The sequence below is a fragment of the Panthera pardus genome, unplaced genomic scaffold (assembly GCF_024362965.1).
Source record: "Panthera pardus isolate Hobbes unplaced genomic scaffold, ASM2436296v1 HiC_scaffold_16, whole genome shotgun sequence".
Taxonomy (NCBI): domain Eukaryota; kingdom Metazoa; phylum Chordata; class Mammalia; order Carnivora; family Felidae; genus Panthera; species Panthera pardus.
The window spans coordinates 81,571,020-81,597,341 of NW_026526721.1; the positions used below are offsets into that span (position 1 = coordinate 81,571,020).

The 26,322-nt window shown below is 37.8% G+C and overlaps 1 protein-coding gene across 4 annotated transcripts in view; it reads right to left on the reverse strand.

Annotated features, from left to right (window-relative positions):
- The window catches only part of VPS8 (VPS8 subunit of CORVET complex), a 250,605-nt gene that overhangs the window by 63,209 nt on the left and 161,074 nt on the right, over positions 1 to 26,322 (reverse strand). For 3 of the 4 annotated variants that reach the window (XR_008422497.1, XR_008422498.1, XM_019463393.2), the window contains exons 37-41: positions 22,722 to 22,811; positions 19,287 to 19,329; positions 14,204 to 14,307; positions 8,992 to 9,073; positions 8,587 to 8,669 (exon numbers count right to left, since the gene is read on the reverse strand). Coding sequence is in view for 2 of the 4 variants with exons in the window: in XM_019463393.2 (XP_019318938.2) it covers positions 8,587 to 8,669; positions 8,992 to 9,073; positions 14,204 to 14,307; positions 19,287 to 19,329; positions 22,722 to 22,811 (402 nt within the window). In the remaining 2 variants the exon portion in view is untranslated. The remainder of the gene's footprint in view (positions 1 to 8,586; positions 8,670 to 8,991; positions 9,074 to 14,203; positions 14,308 to 19,286; positions 19,330 to 22,721; positions 22,812 to 26,322) is intronic. The other variant, XM_053903567.1, reaches the window with a different exon arrangement.

A 26,322-nucleotide genomic window follows, 5' to 3' on the forward strand; every position in this document is an offset into this window, starting at 1 on the left:
AAAATAAAATTTGACTGTAATAAAAAAAAAAGAGTAATTCGGAGTTTAGATGTTAAGAAAAGACTGTAAAACAGGAAAAACATTGGAGAGAGGTTCAGGAATGTGAGAAGAAACTGTTTTTCTGCTCTTATACCACATAGTCTGAGTATTTGCTTCCTTTTCTCTTCTAGGCTCCGATGATGGCTCTTGAAGACTGGGTGGGCACAGTTTCTAACCGAGATTGTTTTTCAGTACTTTCAGTTGGGTGAGAGCAGCACAAGATATTAATCTTTTATTAGAAAAACAGGCCATATACTCACCAGATAATTTTTTGTTTTCTTTTTTTTGCATAAAAATAGATACATGTTAATGCTTCTAAGCTTATACTCAATTATGCTTTTGGTCAAGCTCTTAATAAATACACCTATTTGTCAAAGTATCAAGAGACAGTGTAATACTTTATTACAAAAAATATGTATTACTGTATCTACCCTACTATATACATCCAATACACTAATAAGCTCTAGCACAGAAAAGCTCTGTCATTTGTTTATGACAAGGGTGGTTTGGAGAATAAAAAGGTCTTTAAAAGGTTAAATTCTGGGGAAAGGAAAAAATCTTTATAGGTCATGTCTATATTTGTATCAGTACATTTCACTTTAATATGCATAATTTAAAAGCAAAATCATGAAAATTACCTCATGCTGTGGCAACATATAAATTATAGAATGCAAAAGGGAGCTCAAGGCTTCTAGCACAGCATGTACACAATCCACTAGCTTTTCCAATTATTTCCCAAAGATGTCAGTTAGATTCTTTAGCAATGAATAACTACTGAGGTTTCTCTTCAACTCATTTTTTAAAAAGTTCTTTGGCAAAAGACGTGATGACCACTTTCCCCCATCTTGCTTTTTCTGGAACCTACTGTAGCATGTATGTGGTTTGTTTTATAATTAAAATCGTTACTAATCAAGCATTACTTTAAAATATGAATAATGCCCTCAGCAGGTTAGCATATAAATCATTTGTTTGCTTTAATTTCCTCAGTAAGACAGTCATAAACAGCTTCCTAGAACACAAGAATTACTTTTTGCCATAGAGTAAAGATCAATAAAACCAAGTGGGGAAGACAGAATATATGTAACATAAACATGTTCCCTTAAAAACACTAACTTACCATCTAATGTTCATGGAAGAAGCCTGCACAATTCAGGTGCCAGGCATCAGTTTGAATAAACATTTAGAGGTCAAGAAGATCTTTGAGAACCTCTTATCATGAGAACATCTCCTCTGGAAAAACTAATTATGTGAGCAACTGCTCGTCTAAATAACTGTCACTCCCTCTCTTCTCTCTAAGGGGCCTGATAAAGGGAGGTGGATCTGAAGTACACCAGAGCTGGTATGGGCTGGTGTTAGGTATGGGAGGCCTAAAATTTGGAGTTCAGTTAATGTTCTAGCTATGCCCACCTAATAAGTGAGTAAACTAAGGAAAGTTAGTGTATACAGAGATCAAAGGAGATAAAGAACACAAAAGTGCTTTATAAACTGCTTAGAACTACCCCAAAACATGAGGTGATTGAGCCAACTAATATTTGTTGAGTATGGACTATGAACATAGGAAATGTTCTAGAAAATATTCTACTGGAGAAAACTTACAGTGTATTAAAAACTGGGGCAGACAAAAAAATGATAAGGGACAAGATTTCAAAAAAAACAAAAAACGGGGATGCCTGGGTGGCTCAATCAGTTAAGTTTCCAACTTTGGCTAAGGTCATGATCTCAGGGTTCGTGAGTTCCAGCCCCGCATCGGTCTCTGTGCTGATAGCTCAGAGCGTGGAGCCTGCTTCAGATTCTGTGTCTCCCTCTCTCTTTGCCCCTTCCCTGTTCATGCTCTGTGTCTCTCAAAAATAAACAAACATTAGGAAAAAAAATGCCCCAAATCCTAAGAACATAAAAATTCCGGTTAGAGTTCTTGATAACTTAGATGTAAAGGATCAATACCTTGAAAGACACTATCTACCAAAACTCATACAAGGGGAAATAGATAAACAAGGCCTGTGTCTCTTAACCAAACCGAATCCTTAATTAAGAACATTTCAAAACAGAAGGCACCAGGCCCACATGGTTTTTCATTGGTTTATTCTACCAAATATTTAAGAAGAAATTATATCAATATTCTACAATGTTTCAGAAAACAGAAGAAAAGAAAACATTTTCTACTTATTTGATGAGGCCAGCATTACCCAGACAAAACCAGACAATCTCTATCAAAATGCTAGCAAGTTATTTTATGCATAGAGACACAATTATTCTATAGTTTATATGGAAAGGCAAAAAACCCAAAATAGCTAACACAATACTGAAGAAGGACAAGATCAGAGGACTGACATTACCTGACTTTTGGATTTACTATGAAGCTACAATAATGAAGACAATGTCACAATGGCAAATGACTAAACAAATAGATCACTGGAAAAGAATAGAGGACTCTGAAATCATGCCCCATAAATACAGTCAACTGACCAAAGGCTATTCAGTGAAGAAATGGACAGTCCTTTCAACAAGTGGTGCTGGAAGAACTGGACATCCACATGGAGAAAAAGAACTCCAGACACTGACCTTCTATCTTTCACAAAAATTAACTCAAAATGGATCATAGACCTAAAATGTAAAATGCCAAACTTTATAACTTCTAGAACATGGAGAAACAAATCTAGGTGATCCTGGGTTTGAGGATGAGTTTTTAGATACAACACTAAAAGCACAATCCATTTGGGTGCCTGGGTTGCTCAGCTGGTTAGGCTTCCAACTCTTGATTTAGGCTCTAGTCACAATCTCATGGTTCGTGAGGTTGAACCCTGCATTGGGCTCTGTGCTGTGCGGAGCCTGTTTGGGATTCTCTCTCTGCCCCTTCCCTGCTCGTGTGCACACATGTGCATGCTCTCTCTCTCAAAATAAACATTAAAAAAAAAAATAAATAAAAGCACAATCCATGAAAAAAAACCCTGAAAAGTTGGACCTCATTAAAATTAAAAAACTTCTGGGGCGCCTGGGTGGCTCAGTCAGTTGAGTGTCCAGCTTCGGCCCAGATCATGATCTCACAGTTCGTGAGTTCAAGCCCCGCATCGGGCTCTGTGCTGACAGCTCGGAGCCTGGAGCCTGCTTCAGATTCTGTGTCTCCCTCTCTCTCTCTGCCCCTCCCCAGCTTGCGATCTGTCTCTGTCTCTCTCAAAAATAAATAAACATTAAAAAATTTATCAATCAATCAATCAATCAAATTAAAAAACTGCTTCATGAAAAGATCTGTTGAGAGCATGAAAAGACAAGCTACCAACTGGGAGAAACAAGGGCAAAACATATCTGACAAAACACTTGTATAAAAAATATACAAAGAACTCTTAAAACTCAACAATAAAAAGAACCTCCAAACCCGACTAAAAAGCGGGCCAAAGATCTGAACAGACACCTTACCAACGGGGACACAGATGGCAAATGAGCAACATGAAAAGGTGTTCAATGTCACAGTTCATTAGGGGACTGCACATTAAAACAATGAGAGACCACTACACATCTATTAGAATGATTAAAATCCAAAACACTGGATTTATGGACACTTGCTTTATAGCCCAGAGGATGGTCTTGGTAGATATTGCATGTACAGCTTGAGAAGAATGTGTTGTAATTGATATGTAAATGTCAACTAGGTCAAAGCAGTTAAAATTGTTCAGCAGAAAGGTGTTGTCATCTTTATGTTTGGTACTCTGCCTTTTTTCTCTGGCTGCTTTTAAGCTTCTCTGTTAATCTCTGATTCTGAGCAATCATGATGCGCCTGGTAGTTTTCCTCATACTGCTCGGGTTTGGGGTTATGGATCTGTGTGCTAACAGTTCTCCATAAATCTGGAAAATATGCAGCCAGTATTTCTTCAAGTAGTTTTTCTGTTCTGACTCCCTGTTTTCAGGATTCCATTTTAATTTGGGCTGTTTGAAATTGTCCCACAGCTGATAACTCTGGTTCATTTTTTTTTTCCAATTCATTCTACTTACTTTTATTTTGGATTGTCTATATTGTTATGTCTTCAAATTCACTTATCTTTTTTCTGTTTTGGTGTCCTTGTCTGCTAATTCTAACATCCAATGTCATATCTGGGTTTCATTTTCCAACTTTTTTGCACACCTTGTAATTTTTGATTCAGTGTCATATGCTATTGGGACCTAGATATTTTTTTATTCCTAAAAGCATTTTTAACCTTTGTTTTGGGATGCAATTAAATTACTCGGAAAGTTTGATCCTTTCAGGTCTTGCTTTTAAGATTTGCAAGGCATGGCTGGAGCTATGTGTAGTTTAGGGCTGTTTCCTATTACTGAGTACTTCCGAGTACTTTACCCAATGTTCGGTGAATTATGAGGTCTTCTTCCTTCTAGTCTTGTTGTTGGTCTTGTGTGAGTACAAGTATAATTCCCTCTGATCCTTTCATGTGTTTCTTTCCCTGGCCTCCCTAGTTTCCTGAGATTGTGTATGTTTTGAGGAGGGCCTTTGGTCTATCTCCAGAGTTCTTTTGCCTGGTACTTGCCTGAAAACTCTGGGCATCTTGGACTCCTGACTCTCAGCGCCATCTCCTCAAAGCAATGAATATACTGGAAACTGGCTGTGATACCCCTTCCTGCACTATTGCCTAGAAAGTCTCTCTCTAAGACATTAAGCTGGGGCAAACACAGGGCTTACTCTGTTTCCTGTCCCTCAGGTATCACTGACCTTCATTGCCTGATACTCAGTGTTTTTTAAAACTATTTCATATACTTTGTCCATTTTTTGGGTTGTTTCAGGCAAAGGAGATAAATCGGGCCTCTGTTACTCCATCTTGGCCAGAAGTGGAATTCTTCCATCCTTGACCTTTTATCCACTCTAAAAATATTAAGTACCTACTGTATGCCAGGTGCCTCTGAGCTAGGTGATGGTGACAGAGTACTAGCAAAGTATAGTCTTATTCCCAAGCCCTTCTGTTCTAATGGTAAATAAAAATCAGTAAATAGGGGCGCCTGACTGGCTTAGTCGGTTAGGATTCCAACTCTTGATATTGGCTCAGATCATGAATTCACTGTCATAAGAGTGAGCCCCCCCCCCCCCCCCAATCAGGCTCTGTGCTGAGCGTGGAGCCTACTTGGGATTCTCTCTCTCCCTCTCTCTCTGCCCCTCCCCTGCTCTCTCTCTCTCTCTCTCAAAATAAATAAACAAACTTAAAAAAATTGGTAAATAGACCTGATTCTTAGATGTTCTGTAACTCCAATTTTGGCCTTCTGCTTTCTTTGCTAATTTACTTCCTCCTAAAGTTCACTTAGTTTCAAGTATTGAACTACTACTTCTGTGTTGATGACTTCCAAGTCTATGTCTCCACTTTTATCTTTTTCTATAAACTCCAGTCTTGTATTCTCCCACGGCTCATTGTTAGTCAATCACACTAACAAGTTCTTCTTAAATTTCCCTACCTCTAAACATCAAAAAGTCAAGTGGATTCTACTAATTTCCAAATTCATCTTCTCTTAGCCATTCTATGCAACTCAATTAACAAACTTTGAGTACCTAATACATTCTAGGTATTTCTATGCCTTCAGTCTTGATCCCTTTCAATTTATCCTATATAACATACAGGGTGAATGATCTTTCTAAAGAGAAGCCTCATTCCATCATTCCTCTGCTTAAAATCCTTTGATGAGAATCTACAAATTTTAAAATTAAATCCAAAGTCCAACCTTATGGTTCACAAAGCAATTAAAGGCACAATCCCTGCAAGTCTCAAATTTCAGCTCCGTGACTCACCTTTATTCTTGTCTTATGTTCCAAGCATACTTAAACATTTGCAACTCCCCCAAATGTACCATGTTTTACCTCACATTCTTTGTATATATAGTTCACTCCGCTTAGAATAGTGCTATCTCCTTTTTTCCCCCTGATTCCTTTAGGCTATTTAAGATTCAGTTCAGACATCTCCTCCTCCAGGAAATCTTCTCAAATTACCCAATCTGTTTCAGAGATAAACTTTCTTTCTTTCTTTTTTTTTTTTTTAAGTTTATTTATTTTGAGAGAGAGTGAGCATGGGAGGGGCAGAGAGAGAGGGAGAGAAGGAGGGAGGGAGGGAGGGAGGGAGAGACAGAGAATCCCAAGCAGGCTCCACACTGGCAGCACAGAGCTCAATGTGGGACTCTAACTCATGAACTGTTGAGATCATGACCTGAGCTGAAACCAGGAGTTGGCTGCTCAACCGACTGAGTGACCCGGCGCCCCCAGAGATGTACTTTCATTGGTACTCTTCTGCTAAAGTTATGTAGAAACTCAACTCATCCTAATTTATTCAAAAAACAAAACTATTATGAAGATACTGGGCTCTTCTAGGGCAGGAGCTAAGTCTTTCATCTACACAGGAAATGACCAAACAGGGAAACATATAATAAACGAATAATTAATTAAACTCCTCAAGGGGCGCCTGGGTGGCGCAGTCGGTTAAGCGTCTGACTTCAGCCAGGTCACGATCTTGCGGTCTGTGAGTTCGAGCCCCGCGTCAGGCTCTGGGCTGATGGCTTGGAGCCTGGAGCCTGTTTCCGATTCTGTGTCTCCCTCTCTCTCTGACCCTCCCCCGTTCATGCTCCGTCTCTCTCTGTCCCAAAAATAAATAAAAAACGTTGAAAAAAAAAAAAAAAAAACTCCTCAAAAGACCAGGCAGTGAAACAACTGAAAAGCTTATATGACATAATAGGAAAGAGAATAAATTAGGAGGTGAGAGACTTCGGTGGTAGCCTGGGTTTTGCCACTAACGGTGGGCCACGTAATAACTTTTCCATACTTCAGTTTCTTCCTTCATCAAGAAATTTCTGTAGTAGCCCTCTCTACCTCAAGAGGTTGTTGTGAGTTTCAAAGGAGATACTATTTGTGAAAACACCTTGAAAAAATAAAAATCTCCATACAAATATAAGGTAGAGTTACTATTACAGTAATCACAGCATGCAAATAAGGAGAACAAACTGAGGTTTGATGGGGGGTGGCCGGGAGGGGAGGGTGGGTGAGGGGTATTGAGGAGGGCACCTTTTGGGATGAGCACTAGGTATTGCATGGAAACCAATTTGACAATAAATTTAATATTTTAAAAAAAACTGCAACAAATTAAAAAAAACCTGCAACAAATTTAAAAGGAAAAAAAATAAAAAATAAAATAAAAAATAGCATACACTCCTTATTAATGAGAGTAGAAGGTGGCAGGTACTTTTTCTACTACTGACGGTAGAAATATGATAAGAACGCAGTTAAAATGAATGCCAAAAAAAAAAAAAAAAACCAAAAACGAAATGACTGCCAATATAGCTCAAAATAAAGGGAAGGTTTTCTAATATCAAAAGCCTTCAAAGTCAGGAAGCTTGAAAAACAAAATTTTTAAAATCACCAAGAGAAAAATTTATTTTTATTTATTATAAATTCATGTACCATCAAGCGTGGTTACAGCTCGACATAAAGCAAAATGCATACACTGAGAGAGGAGCCACTTTCAGCTTTAAGATTTCAGTTTTTCTGATTTACTTGGTAAAGTATTCCTGCCTTACGAAAATATTACTTTATATATGATGAAAAACATTATGACTAAGGTATTCCAAAATGTATATAAGAGAAGCAGTCTATATCAAAGACTTATCCAACACATGATAAGGACCGAATGAGATAATGCATGTAAAGATACATAAGCTGTGATGAGAGACCACGGACGCAGCAGTCTGTATCCGCAGAGGCCCAGACACTTAATACCAGATTGAAGTAGAGCTTGGCAAGCCTTAAAAGAGAGCTGACAGGGACATTCTTTATGGGAGAAAAATCATCTGAAAATTAGAAAGACCAATGGTATCACAGTGCTGTTGGATTTTTTCTTTCTCTTTTTCTTGGCATGTCTCATGCTGCATAAGATGAAAGAAGACAAAATGGATTCCAAGGATAATTCCCACTGTTTCCCCAAAAATGTTCACAGGTTTTTCACAAAATATACCATAGGGTATTTTTAGCGTTCTTTTGATGATGTTGGGAGTGTTCAGGCCTTTTTGCTGAGGAAAACAGGGTAAAATAATGTTTCCTGCAAAGGCTTTGGACACAAAGTCGGCTAGAATATAGAACAGGGGATGAAATCTTGAACATAACAACATTTTTTATGATGAGTTAGAAAATTTAAGTTACAACCAATAATTAGGAAATGCCGATATTAACTTCATTTGTAAGTTATCTTTTTTTTTTTTAATCTAAAAAGCATATTTAGCTGGAAATAAATGGTGATTCTCTCCCAGTTAGCATATGAATAGGAAGCTTGTACATCTGAATCCCACGATAACAGTGAACGTCTGAAGGCTGCACACCCTAACTGAAGCTCATGGGTGTGTGCCAGGCAAACCTAGCCTCCTGGAGCACCAGGAAAGGTTCAAGGACGTCTGTCCTAAGGTAGATATTTAGCAATGCCAAAAATCAACTGCATTACTCTGGAGACCCATGTAAGCATTAGCTTCATTTGCCTGTTATTTAAACATAACTAAAATATTCATTGAAGTTGATCAACACTGAATCCCGACCCCCTTTTAACTCACCTGTAAGATTCTTTGCAAGATGGATGGAAGGGCAATAAAAGCTGCCATGCTGTTTAGAACTTGCATGGTCAGAGATCTCAGAGCTGTTACAATAACAAAATGTTGACATTAAGGTTAGTTTAAAATAAGAGGTTTTGGTTTTCCCTATAAGTTAGTGAAAAATAGTGGATTTACCTAGCTTCCTAGAAACTTAGCTAACCGGGGCCAGCTGGATATTTTAAAGTTACTGTTGATAACTAACAAAGCTACTATTATTCAAGACAAATGACAGAATTGGTGCCATAGAAAAAACTGAATATAAAAGGGGAGATTAACACTATACTATGATTTCATTAAGAAAAACAGTAATGATAATTTTTAGCAGATAATAATTGGCGATGGTGTAGGTGGACTCGATAAACCTACCTTCAGGGTGTAGATGAGGTGCAGCTGAACCAGACAGCTTCTGAGGGGCCATCATTGCCTCCAATAATGGAAACCAGAGTGCCTATAATGTCAGAGGAAACCACAGCGCTCTGTTATTTTTAAGATTAACATCAGCATAGTGTTTTACAGGTTGAAATGTGCCTCTGACATACATTTGTTTGCAAAAAAAAATTTTTTTTTAAAGAAAAGATGGAACACTTGACTGGGAAGAGAAAAGACAGTAAGAAACAATGACCATAGCTCAAACAGATGTCTTTACCATGCACCCTGGGAAAATAAAGAAACTGAAGTCAGTAAGTCTAGACCTTGGAACTATAATCTCCTGTGTCTCGGGAGAAGGTAGGTTCAAAGCAGACACGGCAGAGCCTCCAGTCAGGTTCTTGTATACTATGCTATAAAACCATCACTGACCAAGTCTAAATAACCCTATGTACTGCAGGAGAGAACAGAGAACAGCCCCCTCCACTACCTCATCTCCACCCCCTCCCCCATTTCTCTTTAGCGATGTCAAGCAAGATCAATGAATGAAGGTTATCCAAAATTTGTTCCCTCTCTCAAGCATTATTTTGTATTTCCTTAGTCATCACAGACCAAGAAGTAGAAGTTAACATTTCAATTAACATTTCCAACCACATCAGTAGATAAACAGATCATTATTTATTCCTATTATGTTGGGTGCTCTATTAAATGATTTACACAAATTTTTTCATTTCAATCTTGTAACAGCCTTACACCGTAAGCATGACCTTCACTTGAGATAAGAACTGAAATTTAGAAAAGTAATTTGCCAAAGATCACACCGTCAGTAAACTGGTGCTGTGACTCCAAAATCTGTGTTTTCCTAAGCCTTGGGAAAAATCTTTATCATCAAAAATCAAACTAATACATTTCAAAACTTCGACTACGGTTTCTTGTTGGATAATCATTTACAAAAGCTTTATTTAACTCTATGTCTTGGGAGGAACCTATTCCTGCAAACATCTGGGAATCATGAAGAAAGGTCAGAGCAGAACAAGAGTGGTTCTAGGAACCTCTGTAAATACAGAAGGGAAATGTGTCGCCCATTACCTGACACTGTACAAGTCCTATGGCAGTGGAGATACAGGAGCCCCTTAAGGCAAAGGAGACTTTCCCACTGGGTGACCTCCCAACTGAAGAGCTCTATTGAAGAGCTAAGATTTTATACTGATGACTTTTCATGCATTCCAGTTCATAAGATACTGGTTTTAACTTGGTTTTTATTTTATTGAAATTTTAATTTAGTACTCATGAACTTTTAATCTTGTATTTTATTCTGAGATAGCTTTACTTAGCTTACCTTTTAGTTGCCTATTTTAGCTTGTTTTTATAACCACATCATTTATTTCTGTGTATTTTAATTGTGTAATTTAATTGTATATGGCAAAATTTTTACCTTGTTTTTTATATTTATTATGTTTATAAATTTGGTTTTTAAATTTTCTTATTTAATCCAGACAATTTAGAAGAAATACCTTTGTAAAGATTAGTTCTTTAATGAGTACAAATGGCAGCCTGGGGGGAAGCATGGTTGTAAGAGGTAATAGCCATGAAATGTGTTCACACCCTACTTCCAGGAGTTATTCTTCTTTAACTAAATCTCCACATGAACCATCCCCTGAAAGCAACACAACTAAACTTGAATTCCTTTGTTATGTTATGTAATAAACAGCTTTCTTCTTAGGGAATTATATGCACAACAAAGCCAGATTCTTTATTATATGTGTATCAGGAAAGCCTTGTAAACAGATAAACAAAGGTAGGACAGGTAGAGATTCAACTTGAGAAAGGACAAACAGCCCAACTTCCTGCAGTCTGACTTTTACGTAGATACTCGTAACATTAAATCTTGTGATGACAACTTTTACAAAAAGATACTACAAACAGTTCATCATTAAACTTTCGAGTACTTCAAATTTTCTAGTTAGTTTAGTGTCTGTGGCAACAGCTTTTGCTCTCCCTCTCCAAAACAAAACAAAAACAAAGCAAAGAGAATCAAGGCAAACAACCATGAAAATCCCCCAAACTTAATGTTTTGGTATCACACAAAATCAGTCTAGCATTTTTCAGACAATAAAGAAATTAACATTCAAATATTTTTGTTGTTGTCATAAAACTTGTTCAGAAATGAAGGAGAAACCAGTTGTTGGAGAGTGGGGTCACAAAGAGAGTAGTGAGCATGTGTGTGTCCGCACGCGTGTGTGTGTGTGTCTAAGACAAGGATAGACAGACAGACTTTTCTTACAGGCAGCCAGTGAATGGTATAATAATAGTCTTACAGAATGAAAATTTCAAAGGATAGGAAGAAGTCTAACATCTAATACCTTTATTAAAACAAATTCCAACTCAGACAAAAAAAAAAAAAAAAAAGAATAAATTTTCCTTTGGCCACATCAAAGGAAGCATTGTTCCCGTCTGATTAAGAGATACGGAGTTCAAATACAGTCAGAATAATCCCTAGAGTTCTGGAGGCATGGATTTTTATAACTAATTCTACCATTAATGCATGTGAATCTGGACATATTTTCAGCTTATGTGAACCTAAACAGCCTTACTTAAAAGACATAATCATCGTTTTTCGCTTAAACTGTCCACGAGAAGTTGCGAGAGTCTCAAATAAGATACCGAAGAGGAGATGGGAGGGTTGAAAAGTGAAAAAGACTTAGAATTAAGTATATATGAACACAGCTTTAAGAATTCTACCCTATTATGTTCTCTACCAAAATATAACCATGTCCAAATACAGCCAGCTAACCAAAAGATAAATGAAAATAAAAACTTTAGGAATGGAAAAATCATGGCAAAAAGGACTGGTGTAAAGCTTATCATCCGTTTAAAAAAGGTTGAACAATTTGTGGGAATTTTGGATACAGAAAAGAATGTGTTACTAGCCTTAATGAGGTAAAATAACATAACCTATTAAAATTAAGAGGGATGGAGAAGAGAGGTTGGAGCAAGCATGAGTTTGTACAAATTTCCTTACTGGCTTCGCATCACAGATATTATAAAAACTGAAATGTAATTATAAACATAGTAATTCCAATCTATTGCAGTCATTCAGATTTTTTTTAAGCTGTAGTGATATTTATTAAGAGATAGTATGGTGCAGAAATATTGTTTGAAATTCAGAAAGTCCTCCGTTTTACCTAAGCTTCCTAAATGAGTTGGACACTATATTTATTTATAAAAGCAAGTAATACGTGATCCAGTTTTTGTACGATCATGTTAACCTAGGCAGATAAAAAATATCTAGACTGATGGTCACCAAATGATAATGATGGTTATTTTTGGGTGATAGGATTTTATAGGGTAATTTTTTGTCAAAGTTTATTTATTTATTTTGAGAGAATGAGAGCAGGAACAAAGGAGGAGGAGCGGGAGGGGCAGAGACAGGGAGAGAAAGAGAATCCCAAGCACACTCAGCACTATCAGCACAGAGGCTGACACAGGGCTCGAACCCACGAACCGTGAGATCATGACCAGAGCCCAAACCAAGAGTCAGACACTGAACCAATGGAGCCACTGAGGTACCCTTATAGGGTAATTAAAAAAAAAAAAAAATTCTTCTGTGTAACTTTCTGGATTGCAGGATTTTTAAAAATGATAACTACTGGGGCTCCTGGGTGGCTCAGTTGGTTGAGTGTCCAATTGCTGTTTTGGCTCAGGTCATGATCTCAGTTTGTGAGTTCGAGCTCCACATTGGGCTCTATGTTGACAGTGTGGAACCTGCTTGGAATTCTCTCTCTCCTCTCTCTCTGTCTCTCCCCTGCTTGCACACAAGCACTCTCTTGCTCTCTCTCAAAATAAATAAACCCTAAAAAAAATGATGAATATGTATCATATCACATAAAAAATTTTTTTAATAAAGAAACAAAAATCACATCTATTATGTAAATGTGCTTGCTGTACACATTTCTCTTCTAAAAGGTTTTCAAAATTTATGGCCTAATTAAAAAATCCTCGACAAAAATATAAAGCAGAAATTTACCCAACTGATAAGAACAGAAAACAAAAATAAGTTTATTACTTTCGTTGTAACATGTATGGCTAAACATACATAAAAAAATTTCTCCTACTTCCCATTTCGGAAAGCCAGTAAGAGAAAGGGGCTAGGTGGTGTCAAGACAGAGGCTGCAGCCTAGAGAGGCAGGCACAGAGGAGTCACGATGCCGTATCACACTGTAACTTAACTTCCTTTTTAAATTTATCTTTAATGTTTTTATTCATTTTTGAGACAGAGAGTGACAGAGCATGAGCAGGGGAGGGGCAGAGAGGGAGGGAGGCACAGAATCCGAAGCAGGCTCCAGGCTCTGAGCTGTCAGCCCAGGGCCCAAGGTGGGGCTCGAACTCCCGGACTGTGAGATCATGACCTGAGCTGAAGTCGGACACTTAACCGACTGAGCCACCCAGGCGCCCCAACACTGTAACTTAACTTCTTAAAACTGAAGCAGAATTTGGCTGTCAAGTCACATCTCGCCCCCTTAGTTTCTGCTTCGCTGCTCTAACTCCCACCTGCACCAGGTGCTCAACTCTACCTCCTTCCGTTTTGTGCTCTTCCTTGTGGCAGTCTGAATCTGTTATAGCAATGGTTCCAGTCTTGGCTATACAGTGCAATCATGTGGGAAGCTTTAAAACACACTGACAACAGGGTCCCAATCCAGAGACTTTAATTTACTTGATCTGGGGTGCAGCCTCAGTGCTGGGATTTTTCAAAGCTCCCCAAGTCACTGTAATGTGCAGCCAAGGCTGAGAAACCATATCGCAGCCTTCTCTGACCTTTTCCAGCTCTGTGTCCCTGGAGGGGTTCCCTCCAGTTCCTCATCCTCACTTTCCTCCACAGGGGATAGAAGAGATGATAAATGAGGACACGTCCAACAGTATCACTACACAGAATACACAAAATCTCAGTCCAAAGAGAACAAGGACATCTCGTATTCATGCACCTAAATTCTGCAGCACAGCCAGATCTAGGAATATAAAGCTTTTTGTGAGAACAAAGAGGACAGACACTCCTCATAACTTTAGGAGGCTTGTACTCCTGGGAGCACTAAACAGTGATTAAAATCCAGCTGAATTAAACTCAGGTGGCTCAGAGGGCAGGGAAAAGAGAATTAATTCCGGGTTTCAGACCAAAACAGACTTTTTAAATATGCCTAAGTAGTCATTCTCCTACCTCTCTTTGCTGCTGGTTCAAATTATGTGAATTCCTCTGGCAAAGGGCAATAGTCTCTACCATGGTATCTTCAACATCCTTCAATGAAAGGTCCTCTTTGGCCTCTAGATTCAGAAAAATTGTTAACAATACTTAAGGATACATTACTGATAATCTCAGAGCTTCTGGAAAAAATTAAACTATTTTTTCTTTGCAGAGCCCTAGTTTTCCATTATATAATTCTTATATAATACCATTCTTCCATAAGAATGATACCAAGGCTTAGATTAAAAAACAGACAATTTAGCGTAAGAGGAGTTTTCCATGTAAACGTCTGACATTCACAGCACATATAAAGCACATCATACTTAACATTTTAATATGTTTTGGCTATGTTAAAGTCCCAATCCTCTGTTTGTGGGTTAGTTAGTGGAAAGGTTACTTTTCACCTTTCTTGCCCTACCATTTCTTTTTCCATTTGTTTGTTTGTTTATTTCTTCATTCTGAGAGAGAGAGCATGTGTGTGTGAGCGGGGAAGGGGTATTGGGTGAGGGAGAAAGAGAATCCCAAGCAGGCTCTGTGCTGGTGGCATGTGACATGCCAACGTGGGGCTCGAACGCACGAACCATGAGATCACGACCTGAGCAGAAGTCAAGAGTCTGACGCTTAACCGACTGAGCCAGTCAGGCGCCCCTTCCATTTCTTAAGTGTAGGTTTAATATCTTAGGCCCTTTCCTTTTCATTTTTCAATAATTCCTCCTCTCCTATGGTTTTGACTCTTAGGTCCTTGCTAATAAATACGTTTATTTATTCATTTTGAAAGAGAGAGAGAGCGAGCGAACGCATGTGTGCATGAGCAAAGGAGGGGCAAAGAGAGAGGGAAGAGAGTGGGGAGAGAGAGAATCCTAAGAGGCCTGCACTGATGTGCAGAGACCCAAACGGGGCTTGAACTCACAAACTTTGAGATCATGACTTGAGCCGAAATCAAGAGTCAAACGCTTAACTGACTGAGCCACCTAGATGCCCCACTAATAACTTTTGAACATACACCTCCAGCCCTTATTCTTTTCATAATCTGCAGGGTGAATTTTTGACAGACTCTGTCAGACTCTGCTTAATCGATGACTACAAGCACCTTGAACTTGTATGTGCAAAACCCAACCCATTTTTCCCACCTCAAATCTTCTCCTCCCCCTTCCCAAACTAAGTTAATGAAACCATCACCTCTAAGTCAGTTTATAAATCTCCGTCATCTCTGATGCCCCACCCCCCTTCACCCACATGTCCAACTAAATTGCCACTTTTGCTGATTTTACTTTTGTGCCCTCACATGCCATGACTTCTTCCCTGTGGCTCTCTTCACCTCACGTTCACAACTGCAACAGCTTCTTAATTAAACTTCTGACTTCCAAATCTTGCTTCCCTCATTCTCCTTTATACTGTCACAAACACATCAGTTCTATCCACAAAAATCATTAAAGACTTCCAAGTTTTAAAAACAGAACATAGGGGTGCCTGGGTGGCTCAGTCGGTTAAGCGGCCGACTTCGGCTCAGGTCATGATCTCACGGTCCGTTGAGTTCGAGTCCCGAGTCGGGCTCTGTGCTGACGGCTCAGAGCCTGGAGCCTGTTTCAGATTCTGTGTCTCCCTCTCTCTGACCCTCCCCTGTTCATGCTCTGTCTCTCCCTGTCTCAAAAATAAATAAAAGTGTTAAAAAAAACAAAAAACAAACAAACAAAAAAACCCCCCCAAAAAACCCAACATAAATAAACCTCTGACCCTAACTAAACATAGTAACGGTCTGGCTCAGGTTCTCGCCCTCTGTGCTCTTAGGTCACTGCACCAGGTCTTACTCCTGAGGTTCCTGACCAGGCACTTTCACAATGATGTGCTCCTTAGCCCAGATGCTTTTTCCTTGCTTTTCCCTATCAAACTTCTATTCACTATTCCAGTCTTACTTGACAGGTCATGTCTTTCACAAACTATCTTTGATTCATCAGTTTCAAACCATTCCCCAAGTTTCCACAATCCTTTGCCACTCTCACTGTACCTCTTTTATAATACTTGATTCTTCTAGCATTTAATGTTTTCATTTACCTGTCTCCTTCACAAGATGCTAATTCTTTGGATGACGGCTATGTTAGCCATCTGTGTATAATCCACAGGAGCTAGCACAATGTCTTGCAATTAGCAGAACCTCCCAAATTCTTAAGTATCTAGAAAAATATTAAATCTGAAAGTAAATAGTGGACATGAGACCATTACTGAGAAATTTATTTTCACTAAAATTCAAAGAACTAGCTTCTCTATACATATCACTTGCAAATCAGTGCAGTGATTTTAGGGAAACATTCTTCTTACTTTTCCCTCAATCTTTTATGTAATGTCTGCAAAAATTATTAACAAGGAAAATATCATAAATGCAATAAATCTCACATAATAGGACTGAACAGAGACTGACAGTACAAAAATAATTATTAAATGTTTAGCTGAACTAAATATGGAAAAATCACTCAATTGTATGCTGAGGTTCCAAAAAGATTCAGTATAATAGCAAATGACCCCAGTACAACACAGACCCTAACACCTAGGATCTAACCAAAAAGAATATAGATAAATAAGTAATTTATAAAGAATTAGGGTAAACGTGTTTAAGGAAATGTGTGGGCCACGGGCTCCAAGAGAAGTGCTGATTGTTAAATACATAGGACAATCTAAAAATCGCCTATCAAATGAACTTTGGAAGAGTTATTTTGAAAATTTCAAGTGATGTGAAAACATATAATCCAATTCAAAAGTGGGCAAAGAACTTGAGTAAACATTTCTCTGAAGATACACAAATAACCAATATGCACATAAAAAGGTGAAAGGGTGGACCTATGCTGGCCTACTCCATCTTGCTCTGTGTCCTCCACCTTGAGTGACTATGTCCCCTATGTGCCCCCTTTCCGGGAAAATGGCAGAAACCTCAGGCCATGCCTCCTCCCCTTGAGTAACCTCCGCTCACCCGTTCAAACTTCCCGATCAAAACATGCCCGGTGACCTGCGTAACAGGACTCCGACCCTTCCCCAGCCAATCGGCCGAGGCCACGACCCTTCCCCAGCCAATCGGCTGAGGCCACAGCCATTACCTCACCAAATGCCCCTAGACTCCTATAAAACCTTTGTGCTTTTGAAACTCTCTCTCTCTCTCCCTGGTATCTCACCGCTGCCTCGGTGCAGGTAGGGGATTGAGCTCGAGCTAGCTCAAATAAAGGCTCTTTGCTTTTGCATCGGACTCGGCTCCCTGGTGGTCTTTGGGGATCACGAATTCTGGGCATAACAAAGGCACTCTACATTACTACTCAACAGGGAAATACGAATGAAAACCACAATAAGCTACTACTTCACACACGAGGATAGCTACTATTAAAGAAAACAGAGGGGCGCCTGGGTGACTCAGTCGGTTAAGCATCCAACTCTTGATACAGGCTGAGGTCATGATCTCATGGTTTTGCAACTGAGCCCATATGTGGCTCTGTGCTGACAGCATGGAGCCTGTTTGGGATTCTCTCTCTTCCTCTCTCTCTGCCCCTCCCCCACTTGCATTTTCTCTCAGAATAAATAAACTTAAAAAAAAAAAAAGAAAACAGCAAGTGTTGGTGGGGACTTAAATAAACTGGAACCCTGTGTATTGCTGATGGGAATGTAAAAATGATGCAGCCACTGTAGAAAAAAGCAACCCAACTGTTGCTCAAAAATTAGAATCACCATTTAATCCAGCAATTCCACTTCTGGGTGTATACCCGGAAGAAATGAAAGCAGTGTTTCAAAAAGATACTTGTACACCCATGTTCACCAAAGTATTATTCACAATGGCCAAAAGGTGGAAGCAACTGAAATGTCCACTGACAGACAAAAGGATACAAAATGCAGTTGGTATATACCTGAAACGAAATATCATTCAGCCTTAAAAAGGAATAAAATTCTGACATGTGCTACAACATGGGTAAATTGTGAAGACATTATGCTAGGCCAGTAAGCCAGACTTAGAAAACGATAAATGTTGTATAATTCTACTTTTATAAGATACCTCATCAAACTCACAGAGTGAGAAAGTAGAATGGTAGGTGCCAGAGACTGACTGGGGGGGGGGGGGTGGGGGGTGCAGGGAACGGGAGTAATTGTCTAACGGATACAAAATTTCAGTTTGGGAAGTTGAAAAACTTATGGAGATTGATGGTGAGGATGGTTGCACAACACTGTGAATGTACTTAATGCCACTGAACTGTACATTTACAAATGATTAAGATGGTAAATTTTGTGCTATGAATTTTACCACAATTAAAAAAAAATAAATCTAGTTTCTAAAATGTCTAGGAATATAGGGGCTCCCGGGTGGCTCAGTTGGCTAAGCATCGAACTTTTGATTTTGGCTCAGGTCATGATCTCACAGTTCGTTGAGTTCAAGCCCTGCATCAGACTCTGCTGAGGCTGCTTGGGATTCTCTCCCTCCCTCCCTCTCTACCCCTCCCCCAATTGCACACTCTCGCTTTCTCTCTCAAAAGAAATAAACATTTTTTAAAAACCCACTCAAGTGTCTAGGAAAATGATGGGAATTTTGTATCTATCTGTGACAAGGCCATTTAACATTCCATACTGTCAAGTTTTACTGCTTTGTGCTAAAAATTACATAAATGCAGTGCAGAAAACACTGGCTATTCCTCATTAGAAGCTCTGATTTGCTATTGCTTAGCATATTACAGTAATATTTAGGTATATTAGTAATATTTAGTAATATTTGGGTATTACAGTAATATTTAGTTATGCACCTTATTTATATATAACTAAAAATTGGCAGAGAAATATAATCAAAAAAATAATACCAGTGAAAAGTGCCTACTTTTCTGTACCCTGAACTCCACTGATGGCACCACAAAGCCACAATGGTTTACATGATTTCCTATTAGGAGCTCTTGAAAACAAGCTAAAATTGGGATCAATGTTCAAGTATTTATGCGGATCGACGTAATTATTAGTCAATAAATGCAGTTTGTTAGACAAAATCTTTTAAAACATGAGGTCCATGGGAAGAAATAATTGTAAATTATACTCAGAAACTTACTTTCATCTTGATGTGTTATCTCCTGAAGTTTGCTTTGTAGTCTCTAGGAGGTAAAAACACAAAACAAAAACACAGGAGGTAAGAGGAACACTGTTACCTAATCCACAAATATTTGAACTACATATTTTACAAGAAAAAACAAGGTTATAAAGAATGACCCTTACTGTCATTCAGAAGAGAATTCTTGTGTATACAGAAAGCAGAGCTAGCAGTACCGAAGGGGACCCAAAATATCAAGTGTCACTTAATCTGCCCCACTCTGCTTCTGTTGTACCACCATATAGTCATCAATGACATTCTCTAGCAGGGTAATTAGGAGTAGGATTTATCCAAGCTTTGTATAAGGGAATAAAATTCACACTGGGCTATGAGAAAAAGGGGTGAGAGGGAATAAGAAAGAACATACAAGACTGTCTCCACAGCAGAGGGCACAGCCTTGAGTGTGGCACCTCTAAATATGCAATTGCAGTGTCCACTGCTCTAACCGAATACTAGGATCCTTAGAAAGCATTAACTGATAGTCCAGCATTACTGATATTCCAGATATTACTATACACTGAGACTGGCCTTTAATATATCCCTCCTACTCCAAATTTGCTCTTTTTCTTGAGGTCCCTTATAGGCTAAAAACTGTCCCTTATAGGCATACAACTGTCATCAACCACTTCCTCTTACTTCCTCCATACTATATTCAAAGATCAAAAGTTCTCAAATCCAATCCTCTTCCCACTCCACCACCACCACTGCCTCCAGCTCAAGCCTCACAGATTCACACCCACACTACCCAGCTTCGCAAGTGCTCTCTGCTTCCTCCCTAAGATGAACCTCCCCCTTTTCTACCTGCCCCTCAGTCTCCTACCTAACCAGAGCAGTCTTAATGAAACAACACTGTATCAGTTCCTTCGCTTATAAACTTTTAGTTGATCTTGTGTGAACAACAGAGTCTGTCCTAATTCTTTAGGGTGTCCTACAAAATCTTCCCAGATCTGCACCCAGCCTTTGCTTCTAGCCTGCCAACACATGGATAGTGGAGCCCTAGTAAAATGCTGGCTGCTCTCCTAGTCTTTCGTATTTCTTTGTACTCCTATGCTTTTGTAAATGATGGTGTTATTCCCTTCAAGGATATACTGCCTCTCTTTCCCCCATCCGTGCCAGGAATACTTTTAACTATCCTTTAAAACTAGATTCACGATATCTCCAACAAATAGACGACAAGGAAAAAAGAGATGTAGGGATAACTTCTACATTAAAAGAGGTTGAGAGCTTACACAAAACCTCTGTGGAATATTCTTCCTGGCCTGTTTTATGATTACACAGCTAGAGAAAAACTAGAAGCCAATAAAGAAATTCTTTTTTTTTTTTCCTTGCTCTAAATATCTTTTTTAACTTAAATTCAAGTTAGTTAACATGTAGTGTAGTACTGGTTTCAGGACTAGAATTTAGTGATTCATCACTTCCATATAATCTGACCTGTCAGATGCCGTTTAGTTTTGTTGATTGCTTCCTTCACTGTGCAGAAGCTTTTTATCTTGATGGGGTCCCAATAGTTCATTTTTGCTTTTGTTTCCCTTGCCTCCTGAAATATGTCTAGTAAGAAGTATAGTCACATTTTTGCTGCAGCTAAGGTCAAAGAGGCTGCTGCCTGTATTCTTCTCTAGGATTTTGATGGTTTCCTGTCTCACACTTAGGTCTTTCACTCATTTTGAATTTACTTTTGTGTATGGTGTAAGAAAGTGGTCCAGTTCCATTCCTCTGCATGTTGCTGCATGTGTGCTGGATACACATACATACATATATAGGAAGAGAGGATATCCCTAATCTATTCCTTTGCTACATAACAGTATTTAAAAAACTGATACAATACTTCACACTTATTAGAATGGCTACCAACAAGAAAACAGAGAAAAGCAAGTGTTGGAGAAAATGTAAAGAAATTAAAAGCCTTTGTGCGTTTCTGATGAGAATGTAAAATGGTGTAGCCACTATGGAAAGCAGTATGGCAATTCTTTAAAGATTAAAAATAGTATTTTCATTTAATTCAGTAATTCCATTCTGGTTGTATGCCCAGAATAAATGAAAGCAGAGTCTTGAAAAGATGTTTGTACACCCATGTTCATGGCAGAATTATTCACAAAGTTTGAAAGGCAGAAGCAACCCAAGTGTCTACCAACAGATGAATGAATAAACAAAATTTGGTATATACATAAAATGGAGTACTATCCAGCCTTAAAACTGAATGAAATTCTGGCACATGCTACAACACGGGTAACTCTTTAAGACTTTATGATTAATGTATACAAAAAGGCAAATACTGTGTGATTCCATGTATGTGAGGTAGAGTAGTCAAATTCATGGAGTCATAAAGAATGGGGGCTGCCAGGGGATGTGGGGTGGGAGGAATGGGAGATTACCATTTAATGGGTATAGAGTTTCAGTTTGGGAAGTTGAAAAAGTTCTGGAGAGGGATAGTGGTGACGATTGCACAAAAATGTGACTATACTTAATACCACCAAAATGATGAGTTTTTATTGTAGGCATAACAATTTTAAAAATGGATAAAAATTTTTGTGAAAAACTGACAGAACATCAACTGTTGGTGAGAATTAGCAACCCAAACTCTTATACATTATTGGAGAGGATGTAAAATGGAATAACCACTTTGGAAAGAGGTCTGGTAATATCTTATAGACCTAAAACCTAGACCTATCCTATGACCTAGGGATTCCAGTCCTTGGTACTGTCATTTTCCTGTGAAAATGAAAATATTTGTGTACAAAAGTGATCGTAGTAGCTTTACTCTTAATAGCCAAAAACTAGAAATAGCCCAGGTGTCAATCATCAAGAGACTGAATGAATAGTAGTATATTCGTACAATACCATGCAGCAATAAAAGAAACGGACTACTGATACATCTCAAAAATATGGTGAAAGGAGAATTATACAAGACTACTAAGGGAGGAACCCATGAATGCATGAATGCATAAAATAGGTAAAACTAATTCACAGTGAAAAAAAAAATCAGAAAAATGATGATCTGTGGGGGGACAAAAGTGGGAATGCGTATGAAGAGGCATGAAGGAACTTTCTCTGATGAAGCTAATGTTCTCTATCTTGTTAGGGACTAGGGACATAGGTGTATGCATTTGTCACAACTCAGTACATGACACATTTAAGACTTGTGCACTTTATTGTATATAGATTTCACCTTAAAAGTATACCAGAAAGAAATGTTCTACCCAATGACTAAACTCTAGTCATGATAAAAATAGTGGTAAGATGCAATACTGTCTGCAACTTACTTTGACACACAAGAAATGAAGATGGACTGATGAAAACTTACACAATGCTACAGGTCAATTATATCTCAATAAAAAGACAGATTGATGAATGGAGGCGTGGACAGAAAATGACAAAGCAAATATAGTAAAATATTACCTTTAGCATTATTAAGAAGGCCCCATGAATATCTCCTTTTTTTTCTAATAGATAGGCAGTAACTTCATGAAGTTGATACTTCTGGGTAATCTAGGAAAGAAGAAATGATAAGGATTTTTGTTCACAAATCTTGATTGTGGAGAGGATCCTACTAAAGATGAAAACAATATGACAGTAAATAATGAATTCATACCTCAGTAGTACATTACTTTCCAGTGTAATATGAAATATTGGACTTTCTAGTGTTAGAAGTTGCCCATCTTGGCAGTTCTAACTAAACCATGTTCATTCACTTTTTTCTTCACTATTGTTTAATTTAAAGTTTTCATTTACCTGACTGAGTATATCCACTGGAAAAAAGGTAACACATATGTATAAGTGAGATCTTAATAAGAATCAATAAACTAAAAGTTTCTAATTAGTAAAAAAGAAATACCAAGTAAACTAAGAAGATAAATGAAAGATATTAAGTGCAGAAAATAATGCTATGGGAAAGAAACAACAGAGAAACAGTACAGAGTTTCAACAAACCCCAAAATAGTCTTTGAAAAGACTAATAAAGTAGAATAAAACTTTCTTAGCAGCAAGAAAAAAGAGAGGCACAAATAACATTATTAGCATATAAACAGGTTCAAAGGAGAAAAGTGTGATCATCTCAATAAATGCAGGAAAAAGTATTTGATAAAATGCAGTACCCATTCTTAGCAAAAACAAAACACTCTTACCTAAACTGAGAATTGAACTCTTAATTTATTAAAAATTATCTATCAAAATCCTAAAATAAACAGCATATTTAATGTAAAATGTTAGACCCATTCCCTTTAAAATCAGAAACAAGGTAAGATTGCATACTATCACTGTTTCTAAATAATATCCTGGAGCTCTTAGACATCTGGTAAGAGAGAGAAAACAGTGTAAATGTAAAAAAAAATTTTTTTTAAAGAAAAGAAAGAAAAGCTAAAGACAAGAAAAACTACCATTATTCTTGAAAAATAGTATTGTCATTAAAAAATCTAGAAACTATTTAAATGAAGAAAGAATTCAGATTCTTTTTGATACAAAACAATGCATAAAAATTAGTAACCTACAGCAGCAGCAATCGACAAAGATGTCATTTCAAAAACTTTCCTTCCACATTGTTAACAAAAAGTGTAAGTATCTAGGAACAAATTTAAGATAATATTTGCAAGAACCTCGTATATCATATAAAAGTTGTTGAAACCTCACTAAAGAACGTAAAAGGCTTTTAAAAAGACAAGCATGTTCCTGAATGTGAAGACTCTACGTTGTAAGATGTCAATCTTCCCTGAATTAACCTATAAATTCGTTGTATATATTTCATCAAAATGCCAGAAGTTTGTTGGTTTTTAAATTTTTTTTTAATGTTTATTTACTTTTGAGAGACAGAGACAGAGCAAAAGTGGGGGAGGGGCAGAGAGAGAGGGAGACACTGAATCAGCAGCAGGCTCTAGGCTCTGAGCTGTCAGCACTGAGCCCAACATGGGGCTCAAACTCACGAAACGTGACATCATGACCTGAGCCCAAGTCAGACGCTTAACCTACTGAGCTATCCAGGTGCCCCTGTTTTTTGTTTTTTTAAAGGAAGATGACAACATGATTCCTAATTTGATGTAGAATAGTAAGAGTCTAAGAGTACACATGAATTTTAAAGAAAAACAATGAGGAGGGAAGACTCTTCTTTCAAATTAATAAGCCTTATTGTGAAGCTATATTATTTAAAATATGTGGTAACAGTAAAAGGAAAGACATGACCAAATGAACAGAAGAGATTCCACAAAAAGATCCATGTATATCTGAGAGTTCAGTATACAGCAGAATGGCATTATGAATCAGTGAGGAAAGGATACCAGAAATACCACATACACCACCGGTTATACACAGGGGAAAAAAAAATGCAGAAATCCCTCCCTTGATCTGTTTACAAAAATTAATTCCAGATGGATTAAAAGCCTAAATGTAAAAAGCTAAGCTATAAAACTCGTGTAAGAGGATATCTTTTATACCATCAAGGTAGAAAAGGAAGACTCACACACAAAAATTTAAACCTTAAAGGAAAAGAATGATAAATTAAAATAGAAGTCACTAGAAACCAAATTAAAAAAAAACATGCCACAATACATTGGAAGAAGGCATCCCCAACATATAAAATCAGTGAAGGATTAGAGATGCAGAAATTAGAATTTCTACAAATCAGTAAGGGCAAAAACTCAGTAGAAAAATGGGCAAATGATATGAACAGATAATTCAGAGAAAAAAAAACTGAAAGTCATTAAACATATGGAAAGATGTTCAATGTCATGAATAATCAATGATACCCATCATGCTGGCAAAAATTAAAAGTCTAAAAGTGTAGGGCTCCTGGGTGGCTCAGTTGGTTAAGTGTCTGACTCTTGATTTCTGCTCAGATCATGATCTCACAGTTTATAAGTTTGAGCCCTGAGTCAGGCTCTGCGTTGAGGGTGTGGATCCTGCTTGGGGTTCTCATTCATTTTCCCTCTCTCTCTCTCTCACTCCCACTCTCACTCTCATTTTCGCTCTCTCTGTGCCCCTCCCCAGCTCTCTCTCTCTTTCTCTCAAAAATAAATAAACTTTAAAAAAAAAAAAAAGCCAAAAAATGTTAGGAATCAACTAGAATGTGGAAAAATAACAAATACCAAACATTGATGGTGAGAATAGAAACAAACAGGAGATCAACTTGGCAGTAACAATAGAATAAGCTAGTCTACTGTCTAAGAATTCCGCTTCCAGGTAATTACTTAGAGAAAGCTCACATGGGCACATAAGAAGGTTCATACAAAGATGTATAAGGTAGCATTATTTAGGATGTGAAGGACTGGAAACAATTTGAATGTCTATCCATAGGGAAATAAACTGTGGCATACTCATTCAATTGATATTATATGATCATTAAAATGAATGAGCTAATTCTACATGTATAAAAATTGATAAATTTAAAAAATTTAATAAAAAAGCAATTTGCAATAGGGTATGTTCTATATGATACCATTATTACAAATTCTATAAACATGGAAGACTGTGTCAGGCATTTTATTTATTTTTTTATTATTTTTTTAACATGAAATTTATTGTCAAATTGGTTTCCATACAACACCCAGTGCTCATCCCAACAGGTGCCCTCCTCAATGCCCATCACCCAACCTCCCCTCCCTCCCACCCCCCATCAACCCTCAGTTTGTTCTCAGTTTTTAAGAGTCTCTTATGTTTTTGCTCCCATCCTCTCTAACCTCTTTTTTTTTTTCTTTTTTCTTCCCCTCCCCCATGGTCTTCTGTTAAGTGTCTCAGGATCCGCATAAGAGTGAAAACATATGGTACCTGTCTTTCTCTGTATCACTTATTTCACTTAGCATAACACTCTCCAGTTCCATCCACGTTGCTACAAAAGGCCATATTTCATTCTTTCTCATTGCCACGTAGTATTCCATTGTGTATATAAACCACAATTTCTTTATCCATTCATCCATCAGTTGATGGACATTTAGGCTCTTTCCATAATTTGGCTATTGTTGAAAGTGCTGCTATAAACATTGGGGTACAAGTGCCCCTATGCATCAGCACTCCT